Genomic DNA, 23,006 nt, shown 5'->3' with positions numbered 1-23,006 from the left:
ATAGTTAAACAAAAAGGAACCCCCACGATAGCACGATATTGCCTCTAATATGTTCATGTCTAATTAACCTTACTTTTTAATTAATCATCGAATCTGTTTATTCTCTTGTACGATTAATAAAGTACATATTTTCAATATTACGAGATTGTCTAATAAAAATATGCATGGAGAATCTCTAATACTGGAGAGATAAATACTATGATAAAACAAAATAAAAACGAAATGTAATAATACTTATATTATTTTATTTTTACTCACTAAAATTAAAAATTATATTTTTTTCAGTAGTATCGGTGAAGATTCTTACTCTATCGACATTGATTTTAATGCATGAATATGTTTGAGACATATGCTTTCTCATTACCATTTATTTTCCTTTGATTTGATCATAGCATACTTGATCATTAGAGTAAACCTATCCTATGAAAATGGCAATTAGGTGATGCAGCTAAATCATTAGTGGGAAATAAGGTACCCCATTTATTTTCATTTGATTAATTGAGTTGTGTTGAACATGATATTCATCTTGACCAATTCTATTGAACATTTTGTTTATTTATTTGGTACCACATCCTTCAACAACTTATTTAAGGGACGCCAACCTAAGTGATATTAGATTTTCATGCTAACAACTTGATATTTTTATCTTCATTGCAAAATTAAGGTTTGTGGGAAATTAGTGTTTTAAGTAAAAGATATTTATGTTATAAAACGAATAAAATAAGGGCAAGTTATTACCATGTTTACCTTTAATTTATGAACAATTTGATTGTGAATACATGTTTTTTGGTACATTTTTTGGGGTACATTGTGAATACGTGTTTACTTATTTACTTTATAGTTTATGGATAAATTAGTTTCAGAGATTTATTATATGAATTATGTCATATACCGTATTTAAAGATGAAATACTTGTACCATATGCATCTCTTATACTGTCATTGTATTATCTATCATTCATCTTAATCATTTTTTACTTTTAAATAAAAGTAATACAAATGTAGACGGTATATTGATTATTAATAAATCTTTACACGGACAGTGTATATATATTACACTCTTTCTTAATTGTGATGATTTACTATGCTGCTACGGAGGGGAACATATATAGTAGGTTAGGGGAGTGAAAAAGGCTTAAAACATTGTTCTATGAAGAAACTACGTAGTACTAAGTGTAACCAAAGTAGGAAGGTGTTCCTTCATTATCCTTAGGCAACAACTTTTTGGAAAACAAAAGTGAAAGCTTATAATGCTATTGTTAGAATATAATGGACCCAAGATGCTCCAAAATTCATTACTTGCTTAGCAACGTACATACATAATAAAGAAGATAAAGCCATTAAATGAAGATGAAAGAAAAATATTCCAAATGTTTCTTTAGGTTGAAAAGTAAGATATTTAATTGTACAAGTAACTTCATACTTCTTTTCATTGTTCTTACATCTTTAGAATACAAACATTGATTCTTTTAGCTAAGCGACCAATAATATGAATTATTTGTATAGAAAAAGACGCTTGTTTAAAAATTTTATAATATGAATTATTTGTATGGTTGTTTCTCATAGTAAATTTTGCTCACATGAATCAAATATTTGACATTTTAGTCATTATGAGAATTTAGTGAAATCTTACACTAATAAAATAATCATATTTTGTCAACAACATCCAAATAGAACAATTTTTTTAACTGAATTTTCTCTATGCACAATACTCAAACATAAGTAGTCAAGTTAGTAAATACACACCCCTATATATCACTTCAACATTTGGTTCAGAAGACATCTTTGAAGCCTATCAAATATATGTATTAAATTTAAAAAAATATTTTTAAAGAGAAATTATAAGTGTTAATAGTAAATATTTCTAATTTTATCAATTAGGTTTTATAATATTTACTTTAGGCAAGTTAACATTAATATCTCTAGATATTCTTATAGAATTCTCTCCCTTTTCAATTTAAACCATAATACTAGTTCATTACCAGATACATCAACCTTAGCTGGCACCAAACATTTTGTTTTAAAAAAACTTGGAAAGAAAAATTCCTAATTCCCAACCAAATTATATTTTAAGCACAACTTGTAGAGATATTTAATCTTAATCTTTATTAAATACTATTTTGATTGAAATGTAAGAATAAAATTAAAAACCTTCATTTCTTATTTTAAGGAGACTAAATATGTGTCAGTTTTATTTTGTTTTGACAAATTTGGGCCTTTGTTCACCCCTCCCAATTACTCGAGGAACTTTACCGCCCTTGAAATGAAGGGCAAAAATGGAAGTTGAAGAAAAGACAGAGAAGAAAACACTTAAAATAAAATAGACAAAATAATAGTGTAAAGTGCAAAATCCAGAACTAGTAGAAACATTTGAGTGAACAAGTACAACACAAACAAACATAACAACCATCAATAGGTCCATCAAATCAACCGAAAGATTACTACAAAATAATAATATTTAATATTTATGCACGTAAAGATAATAATATTTAATATTTATGCATATAATATGATAAATTTATGATTATGGTTAAATATGTATAATTTATTATAAAATAATAATAAACTATATGATATAGAATCTTAAAATAAAAAAATATTTAACTAAAAACTAAATATATAAATTCACAGGTATCCACAAGGCGAGATCATAAAACTCACTCATACTCATAAGCTATTATTACGAATACTCATTGTAAGTAGAATTTCTACTGGTACCACAAATCAAATTTTTTTGTTATCCCTAATAAAGATAAACAAATACTCAATACATTATATATTATTCCATTGTATTCTTTTGTTTTAAAAGTTGATGTTTATATGATTATAAAACAAACCAATATAATAAAAATGTATGAAAGTTATGAAACTTCATTTCTTGTCTTGTCTCTCTCTTTTCCTTAATCTCCCTCTTCAATCCACAACACAACATAACACACTCTCTCTATCATCCAACACAACACCCACCTTCTCTTTCTTCATCTTCTTCCCACTTCACGTTCTTCTAAAACTCAATCTCTCTTATTAATAGGACAAACCAACACATGGGTACATATATTATGGATTGAGTTTCCAATTGGGTACTTCATTTTTCATTAAAGTTCTTCTCTTTATTACTTAATATTGAATTTTTATTGCTAAAGATGTCAACTTGAACAAGCAAATACATACTATAAGCAAGTTAGATCTGGTTTTTTTGTTCTAATTGTGAAAATGGAAGGGAGAATGAAGAAATATAACCAGCAAGTGAGTCCAGAAAGGTCCATAGTATGGAAGGAAAAATCACCAAAGTACCATCAGAACAGAAAGGTGCCAGTGGTTTATTATCTTTGTAAGAACAGACAACTAGAACACCCTCATTTCATGGAGGTTCCAATTTTATCCCCTGATGGATTATATTTGAGAGGTAGAAAATTGAAAAAGATTATGTTTTTTGGTTGCAATTTTGTTTATAGGTGTGGATTTTTTGAGGGATTGATTTTGTTTTTTGTGCAGATGTTATTGAAAAACTTAATGCATTGAGAGGTAGAGGCATGGCTTCCTTGTATTCATGGTCTTGTAAGAGGTGAGCAAGTTATGTATTTACCATCTCCTCTTGTTCAATTTGTAATGCATAGAACTATGCATAAGCAATATGTTGTGCTCTATATTGTTCTAACTTGTCTACCAAACGCTACACGAGACTTGATAACGAACAATGGTTCGCAACTTCGCACAATTGATAAGGGCGAATGGTATGAACTAAGTTTCCCGGATTTTTAATTGTGTCACATTGTTGTTGCTGGATTATATGTAAGTTATAATGTAAGCAGTTTTTCAGCCTAGGGTGCCCCGTCCCTAGCAGTCACCATTGACCTTCAATTTTTATGTACCGAGAAAAACAAATACTGAGATCTGATAGGGTATGAGCTTGCCCGTTGTTTCTCTTTTGAATTTTAGGAAAGTGAATGCAGCTTAAACTATAAGAAGTTGAGGTTTAAGATTCAAATTGTTTCACAATATTGTCAAATTGTTTTTATTTCGTCTTATTGTTTATAATGTAATTCAGAAGCTACAAGAATGGATTTGTGTGGCATGATCTCTGTGAAGATGATGTAATTCTACCTGCCCATGGAAGTGAGTATGTCCTCAAAGGTTCCGAGCTATTCGACGAATCAAATTCAGGTCACGAATATTATGAATCTATTTTAATGACTCCAACATGTAGTATTTTCTCGAGTCCTGATTGAAACCATGGTCATTGTGAATTTTGCGACACAGATCGCTTCAGCCCTATTAGCAATGTCAAAATACAAAGCCTGAAGCAGTTGCCAGAGCCGGTTTCATTTAGGAGCCACGATGAAGCTTCCTCCTCTTCTAGCCAGAATGGGAAAGAGACAAGAAACTCTCAAGAAGATGAGCTTTCCCCGGAAAAACACATTGGTTCCTCCGATGTTTCTCCCAAGTCTATTGCTGGAAAGAGTGGTCCTCTAAGCTTGCCTTTGACGGAGTACAAAATCTACAAGACTGAAGGGTCGGCAGATGCTTCTACTCAGACAGAAGAAAATGTTAATAGACCTAATATCCGGAAAACTTGTACCAGGGGTGTATCAACAGATGATGGATCATCGGAACCTGAATGCAACGAAATATGTGAAGTTGAGGAGCCACGGGTGAAAGATAATTCAGAAATATGTCGGGATACTGTTTCTCCTCCTCCCTCAACTTCCAGTCCATCTTCTTCGGGAGGGAAAACTGAAACTTTGGAGTCCTTGATTAGAGCCGATGTGAATAAAATGAACAGCTTTAGGATCCTGGAAGATGACGACATTCGAATGCCAACCGGTACAAGGCTGAAGGCCTCAAATCTGCTGATGCAATTGATCTCATGCGGCTCAATATCTGTGAAAAATCATAGTTTTGGCCTTATTCCTTCGTACAAGGCTAAGTTTTCTGATTCAAAATTCCCTTCCCCATTGTTCAACACTTCTATTACGCTGCGGGATTTTGATTGCCTATCAGAGAATCCAAATGCGATGGGGCTCAGATTGGAAGACAAAGAGTATTTTAGTGGGAGCATAGTGGAGTCTAAAATACTGAAGGAAGAAGGAGATAGACATAATGTTCTGAAACGATCTTCCTACAATGCGGAGAGGTAGGTTTTGCTTTCAACTCTTTTCTTGCAACATTACAATTCCAAAATTTATGGTACCGGCAAATTAATCCGACACTGGATGGTGCATTACATGTTGCTGTTTGGTTCGTTCACATGGTCTATATTAGTCATAACTTGAGTGAAGACATGTTCAAAGCTGCCGGAAATGACATGTGGAGTGCTTGAGGTCTGATGAAGTAATTAGGAGTTAGGACTCATTTCTGGCTTATAGTCATTCATTAAGTATCGAATAATGTTAGATTAGGCTAAGTAACCCAATAGGTTATGCAATAGTCCAAAGATGGAACAAACTTGAATCTGGTTGTAGAATACTTATGCTACGTATACAGTTTATATCAGACCCGAAGTTTATCCAGATTGAGCCAAGTATTGCTTTGTCTCATTATTATAGAATACAATCCACCGAGTTTTTTGTTATAATTCAAAACTCAGATGCAATAACTAAAATCTGCAGCTCTACATCCACTTATGCTTATTCTTTCACTAAAAGAATTGATTTTAAAGTTAGACAATATCAACTTTAACTTTTCTTCAGATAAAAAATCGATTGAACGTTTCCATGTAATCACTTTATCACTTCTGATTTTGTTCCAAGGTGAAAGATTCTAAAATTTTGCCCTGTCATATTTGTTTTTGTGTTTCTTTTGTCAGTTGCTTTTTAAAGGTAAAATAGTTGATAGAATATAAGTGCTTTCACATGCTTGTTTAGATCTTTATTTATGATTCCATGGGAAGTTGTCTCATGAAAATGGACGCTTCGAAGGCCCGAAAGAATGAGAAATCATTGCTTCTTAACGAAGTTATCATTGTAAGGAAAAAATATATATCATTAGAACTTCCAACATCAAAGAAGACAACAAAATAAAAAAGAATAATAGCACAACAAATCACCATTTGGATCCTCTCGTCAATTTTTGTTTCGTCTCTATCTCTTATCATATGAAACACTTCGATCTAACAAAAAGTATCTGTAGAATAATAGAATATTTGATGAAATAGTCAGCACTAAGATTTTATACAGAAACCCTGTCGGAATAAGTAGTAAACTTCTCTTGTATATTGTTGCTTTCTTAGACAAAGAGGATTTTCTTCGAACTTATCTCAAATATTGCTGAAAGTGACTCGGGATCAAGAATCATTGTGGCTAGCTTTCGGGGTTCATGTTTTAGAGTTCTATATTTGATTTTGATTGCCATCTGATAGGAACATGAATGTTTCATCTGTAACAAAACCTGTATGCAAATGTGCAGAACATGTCAAGAACTGAAATCACAAGATCGAGAGGAATCCTCGTCTAGACATTCAAAGTGCATCTTGCGGTGTGTTAAGGCTTCGTTAACAAAGCAGCCACACAATGAATCTGCGAGATCTCCTGTTTCTGATAGACCGAGAAACTCTATGGATAGAATTGAAAGCTTAAGAACATCCCCGGTACCATCCAATGGTAGCAGCAGAAGAATCACCGAACCTTCATCAGGGAGAAGGCATTCTAAGAGGGTAGATTCATTTAGAGAAGAGGAGAAGGTGATCAAAATCGAAGAAAGTTAAGTGTTGAGTTTATCTTGTATCTAGTTTCTACTGAAATTCTTAAATTATTGGAAGCATGTCCCGAATCAAGAAAATATTCTTGTACAGAACCATTCAATGTGTATCACCTCAACTATGCAGGCCACCATTATCTTTTATATCTTAGTTTAGCAACATTTTCAATATTATAACTGAGGTGGCATATTCAATGGTACTATGTAAGAATTTTTTATCGTGTCGATACAATATTCACTTACTGATTAACAAGTTTGATTTTAACTCATCAGGCTTTCTTCAGGAGCTCGGGTTATAATCCAATCCAAACCGTCTCGCGACACAGCATCCGAGAACTTTTAAATTTTATGTTGCAGAGGTTAGACAACTAGCAAAATTACTGGTATTCAGCTTTATTTTGAATATAAAATGAAGCTATCTATCTATGTATGTAGATCCACATGAAATTTACATAAATGTACAAAGTGAAAATGTTATGACATATGATTCAATGTAAAAGGGGGGGTCCCTGTGGTCCTATAAAGTGTAAATCTTTTGTGCTGGTTATAGGGACTTCTATCTGAAATGAAGTGATTGCACATATTTTTTTAAACTACAGATAAATATCATTTAATACCTTTTCCTTTGTTTGGCTTAATTTAGTTCCTAGTTATTTGTACCCATCTTTTCTTGCCATAGCATATGTGCTGGTGTAACAAAACATGTGAGGTTGAAGTTGACATTGGATGCACTTGTATTCAAATTCAACTTAGCATATTAATTTTTTTGAACCAATGATCATATACCATTTAAACTTAGGATTTTTATGTTATGTAACAAGTTAAGGTCCTTCCTTTTAAGGAATGCATTAACCATAAAATTAATAAAGGAATCTTAATGTGAATATTACTAGGAAACTTTTATTTAAAAAATGTATGTGCTCCCTGAATAGATTCACATGTTGGGTAGCTTTATTCCAAGGCTTCATGCAGATAAACAGAAACACTCTCATATTAACTATCTTTTCTACCTTTTGTTGCAACTTGCAACCCAAGAGAATGTCACAAAAGACTTGCATAATGCTTTTTAGGTGTATATTGTTTAGTACTTTTGTATGTCCATTCAGATCTTGAAGACAGAAAATTGAATTAACAAATCTTTGGTTTCACTTTCATATAAAGCATGAAGGAATTGTGTTTGTTCTGAAATCCACTACTTTTTCTTTTCTTTTTCCCTCTTTATGTTTCCCCCTTTTGAGATGGCAGTGTCAGTTTGCATTTGTATACAAATTGTAGATTAACATATAAAGTTGATTTGGATTTGAAAAAAAAAATTCTCTTCATTTTTTGTTCTTACAATAATTCAATAAAGTGATTATTTCCCAAAAATATAACTAAGTCACAATGTAATCAAAATTAGATGTTGGAGAATCCAAATCCAGATACTTCATGCATATCCTATATAATCAATATAAGATAAAACTAGTTAGTAAATACTAAATAAATGAGAAATAATGTGTGTATATAAAATAATATACAGTGCTATTTTCTATGGTTTTAGACACGGCTCAACAACAAATGCTATCAATGTAAATATATTAATAGCATTTGTCTTCATTTCTATTTCAACTCGTGTCTCGATGCAAATATATTAATATTTTTATATTATTTAAACATACTGATTGACTAGGGATATAATAACATAATGATTTTGGGACTGAAGATCTCGTTCCGAACTTACTAGCTAAACAATGGATGAACTGGTTTTCTTAACGATTTGGATCTCAACCAAAGACTTCTTACATAGAATAAGGATTCTACAATTCTTATCAAGGTAGGCATTAGAATCAACTCAGTGATTTATACAAAAAAATCTATACATTTCTTAATAATTAAGCAGGATAAGGTTATGTACATCTTATTTCGCTCTTACAAAAATATACTTCAAATCTCAATAACTTACACAATTGTGAGGATAAAAGTTATTAAGTCATTGAGATATGAGAATAAGGATTCTACAATTCTTAGCATAAGAAGAGCTTTAGGAGTCAACTCAATTGATACATATACCAAACATAAAATATGAACACTTGAATTTTAATGGGAAATTAATCTCATATCATCTATTTCATTGTCTTAATAATGATTTAAATATCCTTTGGTTAGTCCTCTCATAACCAAATAATTTTAATTTTGAGATACCTTAATAAATTCAAACAAAAATGAAACACTGGATATAGAAGATTTGTGTTCTATGATTTAAGGTGATATAAAATTGAAATGAGGAGGGTGGCACATGGAAGAGTATGCCCAAACTATTGCCTCCAACACGCTACCACGTGGCATCCACATTCCTAGTTAAGAATTGCATAAAAATTGGGAAGTTGATGAAAACAAAGGAAACAACATTAATAAGAGGGAAAAAAATAGAGCCAATATAATTATTGAATGTAATATCCATGCAATTAACATTGTAAATATTTATGAGTTTAAAATATGTACACTGATATTGCAATTTTTTGTATACATTATTAGTATATAATTTATCATTGATTTGTAATACTTTTGTTTGAAAGTCAATGATGATTAACATATGAATGGTGGAGATTTACTAACAATGTAAAAAACACTTGCAACATCGGAGTATATATTAAATCCAAAATTTATACACATCATTATATTCATCATCTACTATTTATTTGTATTACTTTGATTTAAGAGTCAATTATAATTGAAAATTAATAGCGAATGATGTAATGATAATATAAAAATTGTTACAGTGTTTATATATACATCTTTTTCATATAATTGTTATGATAGAGTGGTCGCTGACCTCTAGAGTTTCAATCATTTGATTAATGTCAATGAGTGCAACATGATTGGAGTAATATATATTTATCTAAAGTTAGTTTATATCTGCATGACTCAGTTTCTATATTCACACATCAACATTTTTGGACTTTATCAATACACATATGCTATCACAGCTTAAACAACTGCACTGGTTCAGCACTTGCTGAATTCTGTAATAAAGAACTTCACCCGCATGCATGTAAGTCATCGATGACGTTGTATTAATTATTCTTAAGGAATAACAGCTTATGGTCCCACCTAGAATTCAAGTGTCAAGTTCAATGAATATGAGCCGGTCTCCGAATTAAGGATACGATGAACATCCTTATGTGTCGATATTGGATACATATCCGATATATATATGCTCAAATTTGTAAATGATAAGTATCCCTAGAGTATTTAAAAGTGAAAATAAATAAATAAAGATGAAGATACGTATCTGATACATTTTTAATAAAAAATATGATAAGAAAGGATACGCTTTATCAATTTTATGAATTATTCTACTATATTTTTTCGTTTTGGTATTTGGAATTTTGGAGGACAACGATTTATAATTTCCATTATATTTTCTACTTTTGATATTTTGATTTACACTTATAATTCAAATCATATTTTATGCATTTTTTATTATTTTAAACGTGTATCTCTAAATGTATCATATCCTATATTTTTTGAAAAAATGTGCGTCAACGTATCGGGTTTGTATCATATCTGATACACGTATCCATATATGTGCTTCATAGATATCCGTAACCATTATCTTTAAGGTTTTGGTTCAAGACATGACATATATCTTAGGATCTGTTTGTGAGTTGGATTTTGGAAGGGAGAGAAGAGAAATGGAAGGTCAGAGAGTCATGAAATGCACTTGTGAGTTGACTCTGAAGTCTTCAATTTCTATTTATTCTCCTCCAAAGTGCAACTTCCAAATAGATTCTTATCATTTCATACCTAACAAATAGTAAAACTTCTTGATGGTCGAAGGTTATCCACAGAGTGGAATCCAACACAACTAGACATACATATTACCAAGTATACATCTAGAAGAGTAGACCATACAAATATAACATGGATGTTTGTTTCACTAACGGTTATTAGAAGGATGTGAAAGTTAATTTGGAAGAAAATGCAGATTATTTAATAATTTGGTGGTGATTTATAAAGGAAATGATGATGTCACTTGCTTCATATTTATATTGTTTAAAATATTTGAGAAACAACGTCATTATGTGTGCCATTTGATTCCGTTCACACAACAATATTACACAAGTAGCCCATTATGACAAAGTGACTTGGTACAAGTGTAGGTAACTAATATGGCAAACTCAGTTATATATGACTGTATTTTACTTGCATTCTAAGGTTTTGAAACTTACTCAAATCAACTTATGTTTTCAACTTATCATGGCACTAAATATATTCTTGTCTGCGCTAAGAGTATCCACAGGTATATGAGGCTAACTCTCCAAGCAGATATTTTTTACATCTACAAGACTCGAATCCGATACATTGCTTAAGGGGTATCAAACATGTACTACTTGAACCAAACTCGTTGGTAAATAAAGATTTATACACAGTTAGTGTATTCGCCATTCATTTGAATTACATGAATCACTTTTATTTAAAACTGATAAAAGATGAAGGTATATGATGCAATGATGTTATAAAAAACTCTTACATTATCAAGTATATACTACGTGTATATTGTATGCATCTTTTTCTCATTTTATTAATGATATGAGGAATTTACAGGGAATAATAGAGTGTAGCTTTTTGAAATATGGGAGGGTGTAAGTTTATATAATATTTTTAGGAAGCTCATAACTTTTTTATTTATTTTTCATTTATGAGTTACCTTTTTTCTTATCTTATTTTTAAAAGAAAATGTCATTTATACGCATGATTTCCCTTTTAAAAATTATTATCATTTTATATTTTGCAAACTCATGCTTAGCATAAACAATTTCTTTTGTACTATTTATTTTTTAATTTCCAATATTTCTGCCTAAGAAGTAGGAGTTTCATATTACTAAAAGAGTTATTTAAAAAAAATATGTTTCTACAATAGAAAACGAGTTATTGGGGTCACTTTTTTATAATTGTTTTATATATAACAATCGTTGTTATATATTAACCACAAGTTTTAGCAATTTTATGTATTAGTTTAATAAAGTCGTTGCTTAACACTATCTTCTTTTAAAAAAAAATAAGAATCTTATTTAAAATTTAAAGTTAGGAACAAAGTAACCATCGAAAGTTCCAAAATAAGATGTCAGAATCAAACTATTTTATATTGCTTATACAAAACATAAAACATGTCTTACCTCATAATTATTGAAAAGCAACTAAATGAGACTAAATTTGTTTGGTACATAAATGAGACAAAACATGAGCACACTAATATTTAATAAAAATATTACAAAGAAATCGTGTACTATTGCTTCGATTTCATTAAATAAAAAAAATTTAAACCATAAAAACGGGAATCTAAGTTTTTATAGAAAAAAAGAAACAAATAAAAACTAGAAGTGAGATTTTTTTTTTGGTACAAAAACTAGAAGTGAGATTGTGTGTACAAAACATGATTCTTATAAAAAAGGAAAAAGAAATTAAAGGAAAAATTAACTCCTGCACAAAAGACATGACTTTATAACAAAAAAGTATAAAAAATAATTCAGCCTAGAAATCATGACTTTCACCTATGAGTTTCAAATACGTTACAAATGCCAAGTAAACAATAAAAAATTACATTGAATACATTAATAAAAAGTCCATTTGCACTACTTATGAAAATTTTCCAATTAGACGGACAAGGTGTTAGTCTAGTGGTACAAAATTCATTAGATGTCAATACAATAAAACAATCAAATTTAATTTCTGAAAGCGATACTTTTTAGAAAAGATAATCACACACTCCAAAAAATAGGCGAAAAATATTACCAAAAGTTTTTCCAATTAGTTTTAGGTGTTATGGTGTGGGAAACACCATTTTTAAAAATAAAAAAAATAAGTGGCACTCGTGCCATGAGCTACATAAATCATATTCTTAAATTAACATAAATTTGTCAAATGTTAATGTACATTCTTGCCTCAGAAAACTAAATAAGATTTCAATTCTATATAACTATAATGGTATCCAGCGTATCTGAAAGTGAAATATGTGAGTAACCTGAAGATATGATATAAACCTAAACTCAATATATTTTTTGAATAACTTCAAATTTATTAAGCCTGAAGTATAAGTATAAACTCATTATCATTACATTGGACATTATGAAAATTGACATCCATGGAGGCAACTATGCTTATTTCTATTGAAACATAATTCAAATAATGAATAATTTATATGCCAGAAGGTGATTTGGGTAGTTACTTCACCACCAGGCTCAAGAGTTCAAGTTAATTCTACACCAATAAAACTAAAACGTATATATAATGGAAGCGATTTACGTGAGAACAATATGAGAAATAATTCTAATTTGTATCAATTGTTAACTAATATCCATTGTTTAATTTGTAACTAAATTGTTGAAACCTTATCAATAAGGTGTTAATCTAATGGTGTAAGGTCCCACTGGATATCTAAAGTTGAGGGTTTAATTTTTTAGAGCGATACTTGTTGGCAGAGACAATCATGAACCCCGAAAGGGATTAATTTCTTACCTAAAAAAGGCGAGGGGTCGGAATACTCTCCATAATACCCAAAAAAAAATTGTTTAAATGCTGCTTGGGGTTAAGTACCTTACTACTATTAACAAATTTTTTTTGCTTATGAAAAAAATGACATGAGTATTAGTAGGAGAATCAAAATATATAGTATTTCTAATCTAATCTAGTCATATATGAGAAGGAATATCATGTAAGTACAATTCAATATGTTTTTGGTACAGCAAATAATGAAATTGAATAAATATATATACACCAAACCATAGACTAAATGTTTACCAAATAAAACAATTAAACTAGAAAACAAAATACATTTATAGTTAATTAACTACTTACCGGTTACCAGAATTAAAATAAGAGTTTAATATCTTTACACCATATAAAGTTTTTTACGCTGTCAACTTATCATTCATCATTGGTTTGCATTGCTTTTATTTGAGAATCCATGATAATTAACATATGAATGATATATGATTTGTCGATAGTGTAAAAGATATTTATACTGTCAGTGTATATATATTAAAATAGAACCATGTGCAACATAAATTATCTTATTGCATTCACGCCACCATTGTTGTGTTAATTAATAATGGTGTCAACAATCTTCTATATATTACCATTAAATCTTTTATCCAACTTCAAATTATGGATGCAATGGATGTTCACCAAGATAATCTTGTGCACTTTAGTGACTTTGAGCTAAATGAATTCATTGATGATCCAAACTCTTATCAATTTATCAATTCAATCCAAGTGGAAAATGAAGATCCTATCAACAACTTTGGTTCTAATGAATTTATCAATGATTGCTTCTTTGATAACCAATTCCAATCATATCTTATAGAAAAACCAATATTTGATGATCATATCAATAATAATGTTGTGAATGTCTATGATCCAAGCTCTACATTGAACTCCTTGTCTTGTTTTCATGATAAGATTAAGGGAGATGGAGAAGAAGCAAATGATGGAGTGGATTCTTCAGCAACAACTACTACTGAAACTACTACGGATCCTAAGTCGAGGCTAAAAACCGATAGATCCAAGACTCTCATTTCCGAGAGAAGAAGGAGGGGTCGAATGAAGGATAAACTTTATACATTGCGTTCTTTGGTTCCTAACATAACTAAGGTACAATGTTGTCTCTATTACAAGTAATATATGATGTAATTAGATTAGTTTATTTCATATTGAAAATAACTTTACCATCAAAACTTAACATGCTATACCTAAAAGATAAACAACTTTATTAATTTAGTAAAATTGTTATTGTAAGTGACATGTTTTAAATTGTGTTTTTTAACTATGAATTGTGACCGTAAGATTACAGTTTTAGAAGTCTTTGCACAATTATAGATGTATCATCTGCATTTTTCATAACTACGAAAAACACAATATTATCATAATTATCATCACTATTTAAAATCATGGTAAGTCATTATCGTTTTCCTTTGTGATAACTAGTTGTTTGAAGAATTATGATTTTGTTAACAACTGAAGTGGGATAATAAAAGTTATTTTATGATGTTTTTGGGATAAATGTATAGATAAAAAATGAAAACATATGCATATAATTTAATTAAATCATACATACTTTTTAACTAGTAAGAAATTAAAGTATAAATGACATAATTATATGCACAGATGGATAAGGCTTCTATCATTGGAGATGCAGTGCAATATGTACATGAGCTTCAAGCACAAGCTAAGAAGCTGAAGGCTGAGGTTACAGGACTTGAAACATCATTATTAGTGTCCGAAAATTATCAAGGATCAATTAAAAACCCTTTAAAGTTTCATGGCCCACACAACATTCATCCAATTAGCAAGAAAATCATGCAGGTTTGTTTCATAAAAGCCTTGCAATTAATTCTTAAATGCAAGTGTTATGAAAACAGTACCAACCAGTAAACTAGTGAGCTGGTACTAGTAACAAATCAATTATATCAATCATATATCATATCAGTCAAAATTAGTCAAAATTGGTTATATCGACTAACTTTCATTTAAACCATATTGATCATACTAGTTTGTTTTTTCACTTAAAATTACAATTTTCTGAAAGTGACTTATTTTTTACCAAAATATTGTTATGGAGAATCAAACACGATCACTACCTTTGTCTGTATTTCTAAAATATATTCTATCACCAAGTCACATATTTTGTTTAACAAATGATGTAAATAAAATTATTTTTCACATTCTTTATTAAATTTTCAACATTAATATTAGTATATTATATATATATATATATATATATAATTTCACTAATATAAGGTTTAATTAGCAAACTATAACTTGAACATATTATCATATCAATACTTTGACTGATTTAATAAATGTAATAATAATATTGTTTTCATGTTACTTGTTAGTTAGTCTTTGTGGATAAGCCACTATAACATATTTGCATGAGGATTTGTAGATTGATATGTTGCAAGTGGAAGAAAAAGGATATTACACAAAAATAGTGAGCAATAAAGGAGAAGGTGTGGCTGCTTCATTGTACAAGGCTCTTGAGTCTCTTTCAGGTTTCAATGTTCAGAATTCAAACTTGTCTGCAGTTTGTGACACTTTTCTACTTACATTTACATTGAATGTAAGATATCCTCTTTCCTTTCAATTTATATAGTATTTCTGTTTTGTTAAAATGAGACATGGATTTTGCTTTGGGGTGAAGTGATTTATGTGTTGTGAACAGGTTAAAGGTTCTAACCAAGAAATTAACCTGCCAAATTTGAAGCTATGGGTGACTGGGGCTCTTCTGAACCAAGGCTTTGAAGTCATGCCATTTTTCCATGCTTGAATTTTAAATTGTATTATCACTTGTGGTGTAAAGGTTGCATTTGAATGTAAACGTTCTCAAGTCTCAACCATTAATATGAAGTTTCTTAAGGTGTAAAGGATGTATTAGAACAATTATGATGAGATATGAAATACCAAGTAAATTTCATCAAGATTTTAAGCTTATAAACAATCTTATGGTGATATAATTTCACATTTTCATCCTACACTCGAACCATTTTATATATAAGTAGAGTTATATGAACAGTATTGTCTTTTCACCCAAAAATTATTTCTGTCCCAAAAGCCATTGCATGCTTGACCACTGTCATTACAATGTAATCATTCTATACATAATATAATTTTGTTTTCTTTAATATACAACATCTAATTTCTGTAGTCAGATCATTGTTGCAAGGGGCACAATTTTGCCCATTAAATTGCCAAAACAAGATATCAGCTAAAAGAAATGGGGCTATGATATCCTTAATTTTTCACTCTAGAAATGCAATTCAGATTTAATTAGCCTTTACTGTGTTTGATGTACCTCATCATTGTTCCCTTTGGACAAGATCTGAAGTACTGTGCCCTTGGTAATCCATGCAGTCATTTCTGGCTGTTGTTCAAAGGGATTAAGAGGATGCTTGTTTCCATCCTCAAGCTGCACACCATACACAAATGGTAATTTAAGGGTAAGGAAACTATCTGGTGGCAAGATTACTGGACATCCGAGGCTAAACTGCAATTTTCGCTCGCGATCTGGAACTGATTGAGGCAGGCATGATGTCTACAAGGACAAAATTGCTAGAGTATTATACATTTGAACAGAATAAGAAAAAGTAGAGGAGTCTTAATATCATTTTAGAAACCCAAACTATATTGGGATAAGAGCAAATAATCAAGCAAAAAAGGAGTTAATAAACATCCCAGCCACATGATGAATTTAACATTAATAATGAAACCTATTCATGAATAGCAGCTAATAAATCACCGGTAGCTCAAGACTCTCCAGTCCTCTGCTGATTGCACAATTTATGGTTAAAGTAATCCCAGAAATTACAGAAATGAAACAATGCCTTGAGACAAATTCTTCATATATAAACAACACCACTTGGACCTACAGACTACACAACAGAAGGTGTTCCCTCCCTCTTAAAACATGCATTTCTTGAGATGGTTCACTTTTAGCATTTTCAAAAGAGCAAGGATCCACTTACTCCAAGAGTAAGTTTTTTAAACTTACTCCTCATCTTAATCATCAATTTTATGGACATCTAATGGTTTAGATCTATTCACTAATTCAAATCATTGGATTTCCCTAGAATTAATGGTTAGGATGGGGAGTAAGTGAGTCCCTCCTCTTTTCAAAAATATGAAATGGTTAATTTACATTCAATTTTTCAAGAAATGCACAGTGAATGAAGAAAGACAGACATACCTCAAATTGTATGACAGGACATGTTGCTAGTACCACAGGAAATGCAGGTGTCACCTGTAGCAATATCTATAGATCAGGCTGCTGATCTTAATAATAATTATACAAAAAACGATTATCTTAACATGAAAAGAAATTTCCCATCAATATCATGGAGCATTCAATTCATACACTCGTATAAACAAACACAAGAACAATATAAAGGAAGCATGAATTTGTGTCTATATATATCTATATATGAAAAGCCCTGGGAGTAAGAGAATGCTGACATACAACTAATGCCCAACAAACAAGAATCAATTGAAAACCTCCCATTAGTCACAATTAATGCTTTAACCTTGAAGATGACAAATAGTAAAACATAACTCCTTAAAAAGTAACAGGTCGCTTGTTAAGATTTTGATTTAAAGAAAGTCAGTATTTATATCATGAGTAAAAAATATTTCATAATTCTTTCTTCAAAAGTATCACAAGCATCAAATTTCTCATAGAAACGGGCACCCTAACAACCAATGATTCCTCACCTTGAAGTAAATCCTAGGAAATTTTAGGGTCTGTTTGTATAGAGGATTTTGGATGGAAAGGAACGGGAAAACATATTTTTAAATATCAAATTAAATGAGTTATGGTGTTTTATAAATAAATATGGAATGATAAGATAGATTTCATAATAATCTATCATTTTATTCCTTATTTATAAAAACATTATATGGCTCTATTAACTTAAAATTGAAAAATACGCCTTTTCTTCCATTTCCCTCTTGAACCCTCCAAAAACAAACTACCAAACGGAACCTTAGTGGAAGTAAAAGCAACAAAGTTGATTAGCCTACAAAGTGATATCCCATTTGTCTTTTACATAATGCAAATTGCAACATAGACACGGGGTGAGAAACATGCACAACCATTAAAATGATTTGCACTGCGATCTTCCCCGTTACTTTCATGGTGGAAGTGACTAGTTTGAGGGTTTTTTTATACTACCACTACCAAGGGTATCCCTCACTTTTATGAGAAAGGAACTAATCCCTTCCGGGGTGCGTAGCTGCCCCTCCCAACAAGTGTCACTCCCAGGAATCGAACCTTTGACCTTATGGTCTTTCTAGGGATCTAGTGGGGCCTTACACCACTAGACCAACGCCTTGTTGGTACTAGTTTGAGGCTTTGAGCAACCCCGATAGGTTTCATAATAGTAAATGATAGAACACACTCTAAAATTAGAGCATGCTTCAGTATTAATATACATTTTAAAAAAAAGTAATTATAATGCAAACTGAAACTTAATAAAGTAAAAGCAAATCATACCATAAAAATTCTTTTAAGCTGTGAGATACCACTGGAAAACATAACCTTCATTCTATCCTTCTTATGCCTAGAATGCCTACAGTGAGGACAGCTCATGTAGATAGGTAAGTTTTGATTCAACATGGAGAATGCAAGGTCATTACCATCCATGCTAATAGAATGAAGATCCCCTCCAAAATCTTTCATAATATTAGGGTGTTTTGCCAATATATTCATAGATGTCAACTTTTTTTCCTTCAGTGGAACGGAAGTATGTATTCGTCCATCCAAATCACCATTAGGAACTATTTCCTTTGATTTGTCCACATCTCTTTCCTTACGTATGGATGCAGAAACATTTCCATTTGAGCTTCGATTAACTTTTCCCCAGGAGGGATTCTTGTTTACTTTAGTATGATATGCACGACTTCTGCTACCAGGCTCCATAGAAGAAGATAGAAGTGATTCTTCAGATAATGCATACGAAGATCCAAGTTCATTGAGATGTTCTGCATTTAACAGGAAACGGTGGCCATGGGGGCACTCATGCTCAAATCCAACATATATTATTACATTCTTTAAAGAAGAATGTGAATTGCTCCTTTCATCATCATTCAAGAGTGTAGGAAGTATGTTGCTACCTATCCTCAAAAAAGGGTCACCATCACCACTCCTACCATTGCCATGACTATCAAGAGGTCCCGGAGTAAATGATATATCTTGAGACCTCTGAGATACATGATTATCGCTAGCTACAGCAACCTGTTCCACGCTCTGATTACTTGGCCTGCTTTGCTTCACACCCTTTTCTGAACCTGATGTAGGCAATTTCCTTTGCTGAAGAGGAGGGAATCCAGAATCAGCAGCCACTGAACCGGCAACAACCTCAGAAAAAGGTTTTCTCATTTTGAAAATAGGAAAACCTCTACCAAAACTTACCTTTATATCATCAGCCTTGACAATATCTAAAGATGTTCTTTGGTCTTCCACTCCATTTTGTGCAGCAGGTTCGGATTGTCTGACAGCAGTTTTCTTCGAATCTGCACTATACTCCACCATGGCTGGCCTAATTACTGAACCATCATTCATTATACTTTCTGTCGATCCATTTGGTCTTTTCTGTTTCTCTGGATATATTGTCCACTTCAAAAGAAACTTCTGAGTGGCACAAAATCCACTTTGAAGTAAGCCTTTAGAAGGTTCATAGTATCTTGCAACCCCAATACGAAGCAAACTCCAAGAAGAAGATTGAACGGGTTCTGCAACCTTTGCTTTGGGTAGTTTAACTGAAGGAAGTAGCTTATCACAGTCAGAGAAGCAACTAGCATCAGCTGATTCAAAATCAAAGGGATCAGGACATAATTGTCGGGAACGACCACAAGCGCAGGCATGAAGACAAAAGTAGCCACTGGAATGTGGCTTGGGTGAAGCTCCTACGTCTGCATTACCAGTCTCAACATCATGTCTTTGGTGCACACATAGTTTACCCGTCAAACTAATAGCGTCACATAATTGCCTTCCTGATTTCCAAATGGAAGTGCATTCCTCTTCCAATTTTTTAGCAAAAAGTTGCACTGCAGGTCCTTTGACCATCGAGCGAAATGCATGCAGAGCCTTACCTAAATTGGCTTCATGCTGTGAAGTAGGATAACAAGCAGGCAAATCTTTCAGATAAATCTCCTTTGCGGCTGGAATGGTTTTCTGGCACCACAAAGTCGAAAACTTGGTGCTTATCCCTCTACCACTTTGCAACCAAGATATTGCAACATCTAGAGAACTTGTACCATTCAAAGATCCTTCAACTGCTGGTGAAACTGTGTTCCTTGGACGTGGTTTTCTTTTAATGATTTCAAATTCATCCAAGCAACCCCCTTTTGCACAGAGAACTTTACTCAAGATATGATGACTAGAAGTTAACCAAACTTCAAAATTGGGAAGATCTGGAGTAGTAAATGTTTTCCCTGATGCAGCTGAGGCAGCAGCTGCAGCTGCTGCAACAGCAACCATACCAACACCTGCAGCTGAGCCACTGTTACTATTAACTTGTCCCCCTCTCCCTCTCAAAATATCAGATTGCCTGTAAATGAACTCCTTAACAGACATCAAATCTTCTTTGTTAGTACTTTGACCATGACTTTCAAGAAGAAGGGAATCTGAGGTTGCTTTCCCATTTAGGACATCTTCAACAAGTCCAGTGGCAAACTCAAGAGATTCACCTCTTTGATTTGAAAACTTATCTAATAGTACAACTGCCCTTGATGCATCAAGTGAAAACAAAGGTGCAGAAGATGAAGTACTCCCAATTCTCAAACCAGAATGAGTTGTTTCAGAACCTGATAATGTACGACATTTCTTTATCAGAAATCGAATTTGTGCTTCAAGAGATGACTGCAGTTTCTTCCTAAATCCACCTTCAGATCGACTTGCAGGGCGTGCCAGCACAACAACTGAACCAGAACCTTTAGCAGACAAGTTTGTCTTAGCTACACCACTCAAACTAGAAGGCTGACTAAGTGAAGAGGTATCTGAAGCGTCCTCCTCATTTGTGCTGGAATTTGGTAAATTAGAGAAGTCATCAAGGAATACAAACAGGGTGACAGGTATGCACTGTCCTGGAAACAGAGAAGTATAAGAACCTAAACCTGACATGAGAGATATGCCTGACGCATTGCGACTCAAGTTACCGCCACCTCTACCCGGGGAAGAATTGTTTGCTGGCGGTATAGGCCGTGAAGATGATGAAGAAGAATGTGATCTAGATGGTATGGGTGGGGTAGTTTGGGATCTTAGAGATGGAGCCATAGCATGCTTGGCTGCTTGAAGCACACGAAAATTCCTTAAAATCCTAGTCCCGAAGTGCGAACTCTCCTGAATATATACAATAACATGGCAAACCTGCATTTCCAAGTTGTCAATCACACCAACTATACACAATATATAATTTAAAATCCACACACAACAAACCCGGCCATAAGCTATATCAGAAAAAGTAAAAAGGTAAAATTGATGCTCCTATTCCATTAGTAGTTTTACAAATTTTATTCCTACTCTAACAACACGTTCGGATTTGATTTTTCTTGTGGAAATAGTCGTCATTTTTTGTTGTGTCAAAATGCTGCCTCCTTAAGATTCTTAATATATGATGTTTAAAACACAAAAATAACTTAACAGAAACACACTAATTCTGCAAATCTGAATCCTACTCTAACAGCATGCTTGGAATTGATAGCTTTCATGAAAATAACCGTTTTTTCCCTTGTCAGAACACTGTCTCCTTAAGACTTCAATTACTTATATGCTGTAATAAACAAAAAATAACCTAATGCGAAGACACACTAATTCTGCAAATCTGAATCCTACTCTAACAGCATATTTGGATTTAATTATTTCTCACTATCTTTTTATTCTTATCAAAATGCTGTCCACTTAAGGTTTTGATTATAAGATATATTTTGAACACTAAAACACCTAATCCAAGCACAAACTAATTCTTCAAGTTAGCACAATGAATAATAGATTGAAACATTAATAGAACTTCACTGCAATTTAGACGACAAAAGTGATCTATCCATATTGTAATATTAGCACAATCACAAAAAAATACCTAGCGAGAAAGGAAAATAAAGTAAATAAAAACTGAACAGAATAGCTTACACTGAACATGAAGAGCATTCCTTGAAGGTCACCGAACTCGTGCTCTTCGACAACGGAATCGAATCCTTGTGAAGTTTCAGCGAAGCCGATAGGGCAACGAGTGGAGCAAAACTGGAGGAACAGAATCCCCTTATCGTGGTCATGGAAGTAGCTGATTCTTCTCCGTTTGGACCATTCCTTAATAGCTTCGTCATCATCATCGAGGATTAACGGTGTATCGAGATTGCCGGAGCCGAATGCGTTGGAGTCGATGACGCGGTTGAGGAGATGAGCGGAATCGTCCGGTCTCCGAGAAATGAAGCCGACGACGACGACGTTTTCGGAGGGAGGAGGAGGGAGAGAGGACGGTGGTGGTGGAGGCGGGTGGTCGGAGGTGGAAGAAGGCGGAGGGCGAATGAGGACTCGAACTTGTGAGGGAGACGGTGAAGGGTTTCGTGAGTCCATTAATGAAACTGAAGAAAATAAGAAGAGAGGTGGTTTTATTTTTGTTTAATTTTATGAAAGTTAAAGATTAAGATTGAGTATATTTATTCTCCGATAAGGTTTAGATTCTCGATATTTTTGTTTTATTGGTGTATTCACTTACGATGTTAAGATTGTGATCTTATACTCTACTTAGTTAGATACTCGTGTATTTTTTGTCACTTTTTTGT

General features: G+C 32.4%; 3 protein-coding genes across 6 annotated transcripts; 2 read left to right on the top strand and 1 right to left on the bottom strand.

Annotated features, from left to right (window-relative positions):
- LOC109350951 (protein UPSTREAM OF FLC) lies at positions 2,867 to 7,476 on the top strand. Of its 4 annotated transcripts, none has more exons than XM_019592262.1 (7): positions 2,867 to 3,405; positions 3,495 to 3,564; positions 4,048 to 4,163; positions 4,260 to 5,133; positions 6,405 to 6,698; positions 6,969 to 7,054; positions 7,375 to 7,476. In XM_019592262.1, exons 1-6 carry the CDS (start codon positions 3,213 to 3,215, stop codon positions 7,036 to 7,038), a joined length of 1,617 nt encoding a protein of 538 aa, XP_019447807.1. In that variant the 5' UTR covers positions 2,867 to 3,212; the 3' UTR covers positions 7,039 to 7,054; positions 7,375 to 7,476. The 4 variants fall into 4 exon arrangements, with proteins under 4 accessions (XP_019447807.1, XP_019447805.1, XP_019447808.1 ...); XM_019592260.1 differs by lacking the exon at positions 7,375 to 7,476 and having other exon boundaries at positions 2,867 to 3,079; positions 3,181 to 3,405; positions 6,969 to 7,333; XM_019592263.1 differs by lacking the exon at positions 7,375 to 7,476 and adding an exon at positions 7,131 to 7,333.
- Positions 13,827 to 16,125, top strand: LOC109350948 (transcription factor FER-LIKE IRON DEFICIENCY-INDUCED TRANSCRIPTION FACTOR). Its single transcript, XM_019592259.1, has 4 exons — positions 13,827 to 14,327; positions 14,841 to 15,038; positions 15,622 to 15,795; positions 15,898 to 16,125. The coding sequence occupies exons 1-4, from the start codon at positions 13,842 to 13,844 to the stop codon at positions 16,000 to 16,002; spliced, it is 963 nt and encodes a 320-aa protein (XP_019447804.1). The 5' UTR covers positions 13,827 to 13,841; the 3' UTR covers positions 16,003 to 16,125.
- On the bottom strand, positions 16,262 to 22,857 carry LOC109350947. Its single transcript, XM_019592258.1, has 4 exons — positions 22,354 to 22,857; positions 18,721 to 21,594; positions 17,419 to 17,472; positions 16,262 to 16,767 (listed from the first exon to the last, which is right to left on the bottom strand). Exons 1-4 carry the CDS (start codon positions 22,795 to 22,797, stop codon positions 16,510 to 16,512), a joined length of 3,630 nt encoding a protein of 1,209 aa, XP_019447803.1. The 5' UTR covers positions 22,798 to 22,857; the 3' UTR covers positions 16,262 to 16,509.

The sequence above is a fragment of the Lupinus angustifolius genome, chromosome LG06 (genome assembly GCF_001865875.1).
Source record: "Lupinus angustifolius cultivar Tanjil chromosome LG06, LupAngTanjil_v1.0, whole genome shotgun sequence".
NCBI lineage: Eukaryota > Viridiplantae > Streptophyta > Magnoliopsida > Fabales > Fabaceae > Lupinus > Lupinus angustifolius.
Note: the sequence above shows the minus strand (reverse complement) of the source record. Positions and strands in the feature narration are given on the sequence as shown.

Bases quoted from the DNA above. Each gene is read 5' to 3' on its own strand.
- LOC109350951 (XM_019592262.1), top strand. From the start codon at position 3,213: ATGGAAGGGAGAATGAAGAAATATAACCAGCAAGTGAGTCCAGAAAGG. The intron at 3,565-4,047 runs GTGAGCAAGTTA...AATGTAATTCAG, and splicing joins TATTCATGGTCTTGTAAGAG to AAGCTACAAGAATGGATTTG. The intron at 5,134-6,404 runs GTAGGTTTTGCT...GCAAATGTGCAG, and splicing joins TCTTCCTACAATGCGGAGAG to AACATGTCAAGAACTGAAAT.
- LOC109350948 (XM_019592259.1), top strand. From the start codon at position 13,842: ATGGATGCAATGGATGTTCACCAAGATAATCTTGTGCACTTTAGTGAC. The intron at 15,039-15,621 runs GTTTGTTTCATA...GAGGATTTGTAG, and splicing joins TTAGCAAGAAAATCATGCAG to ATTGATATGTTGCAAGTGGA. The intron at 15,796-15,897 runs GTAAGATATCCT...TGTTGTGAACAG, and splicing joins TACTTACATTTACATTGAAT to GTTAAAGGTTCTAACCAAGA.
- LOC109350947 (XM_019592258.1), bottom strand. From the start codon at position 22,797: ATGGACTCACGAAACCCTTCACCGTCTCCCTCACAAGTTCGAGTCCTC. The intron at 17,473-18,720 runs GTATGATTTGCT...ATATTGCTACAG, and splicing joins AGCTTAAAAGAATTTTTATG to GTGACACCTGCATTTCCTGT. The intron at 16,768-17,418 runs GTATGTCTGTCT...TTGTCCTTGTAG, and splicing joins GTCCTGTCATACAATTTGAG to ACATCATGCCTGCCTCAATC.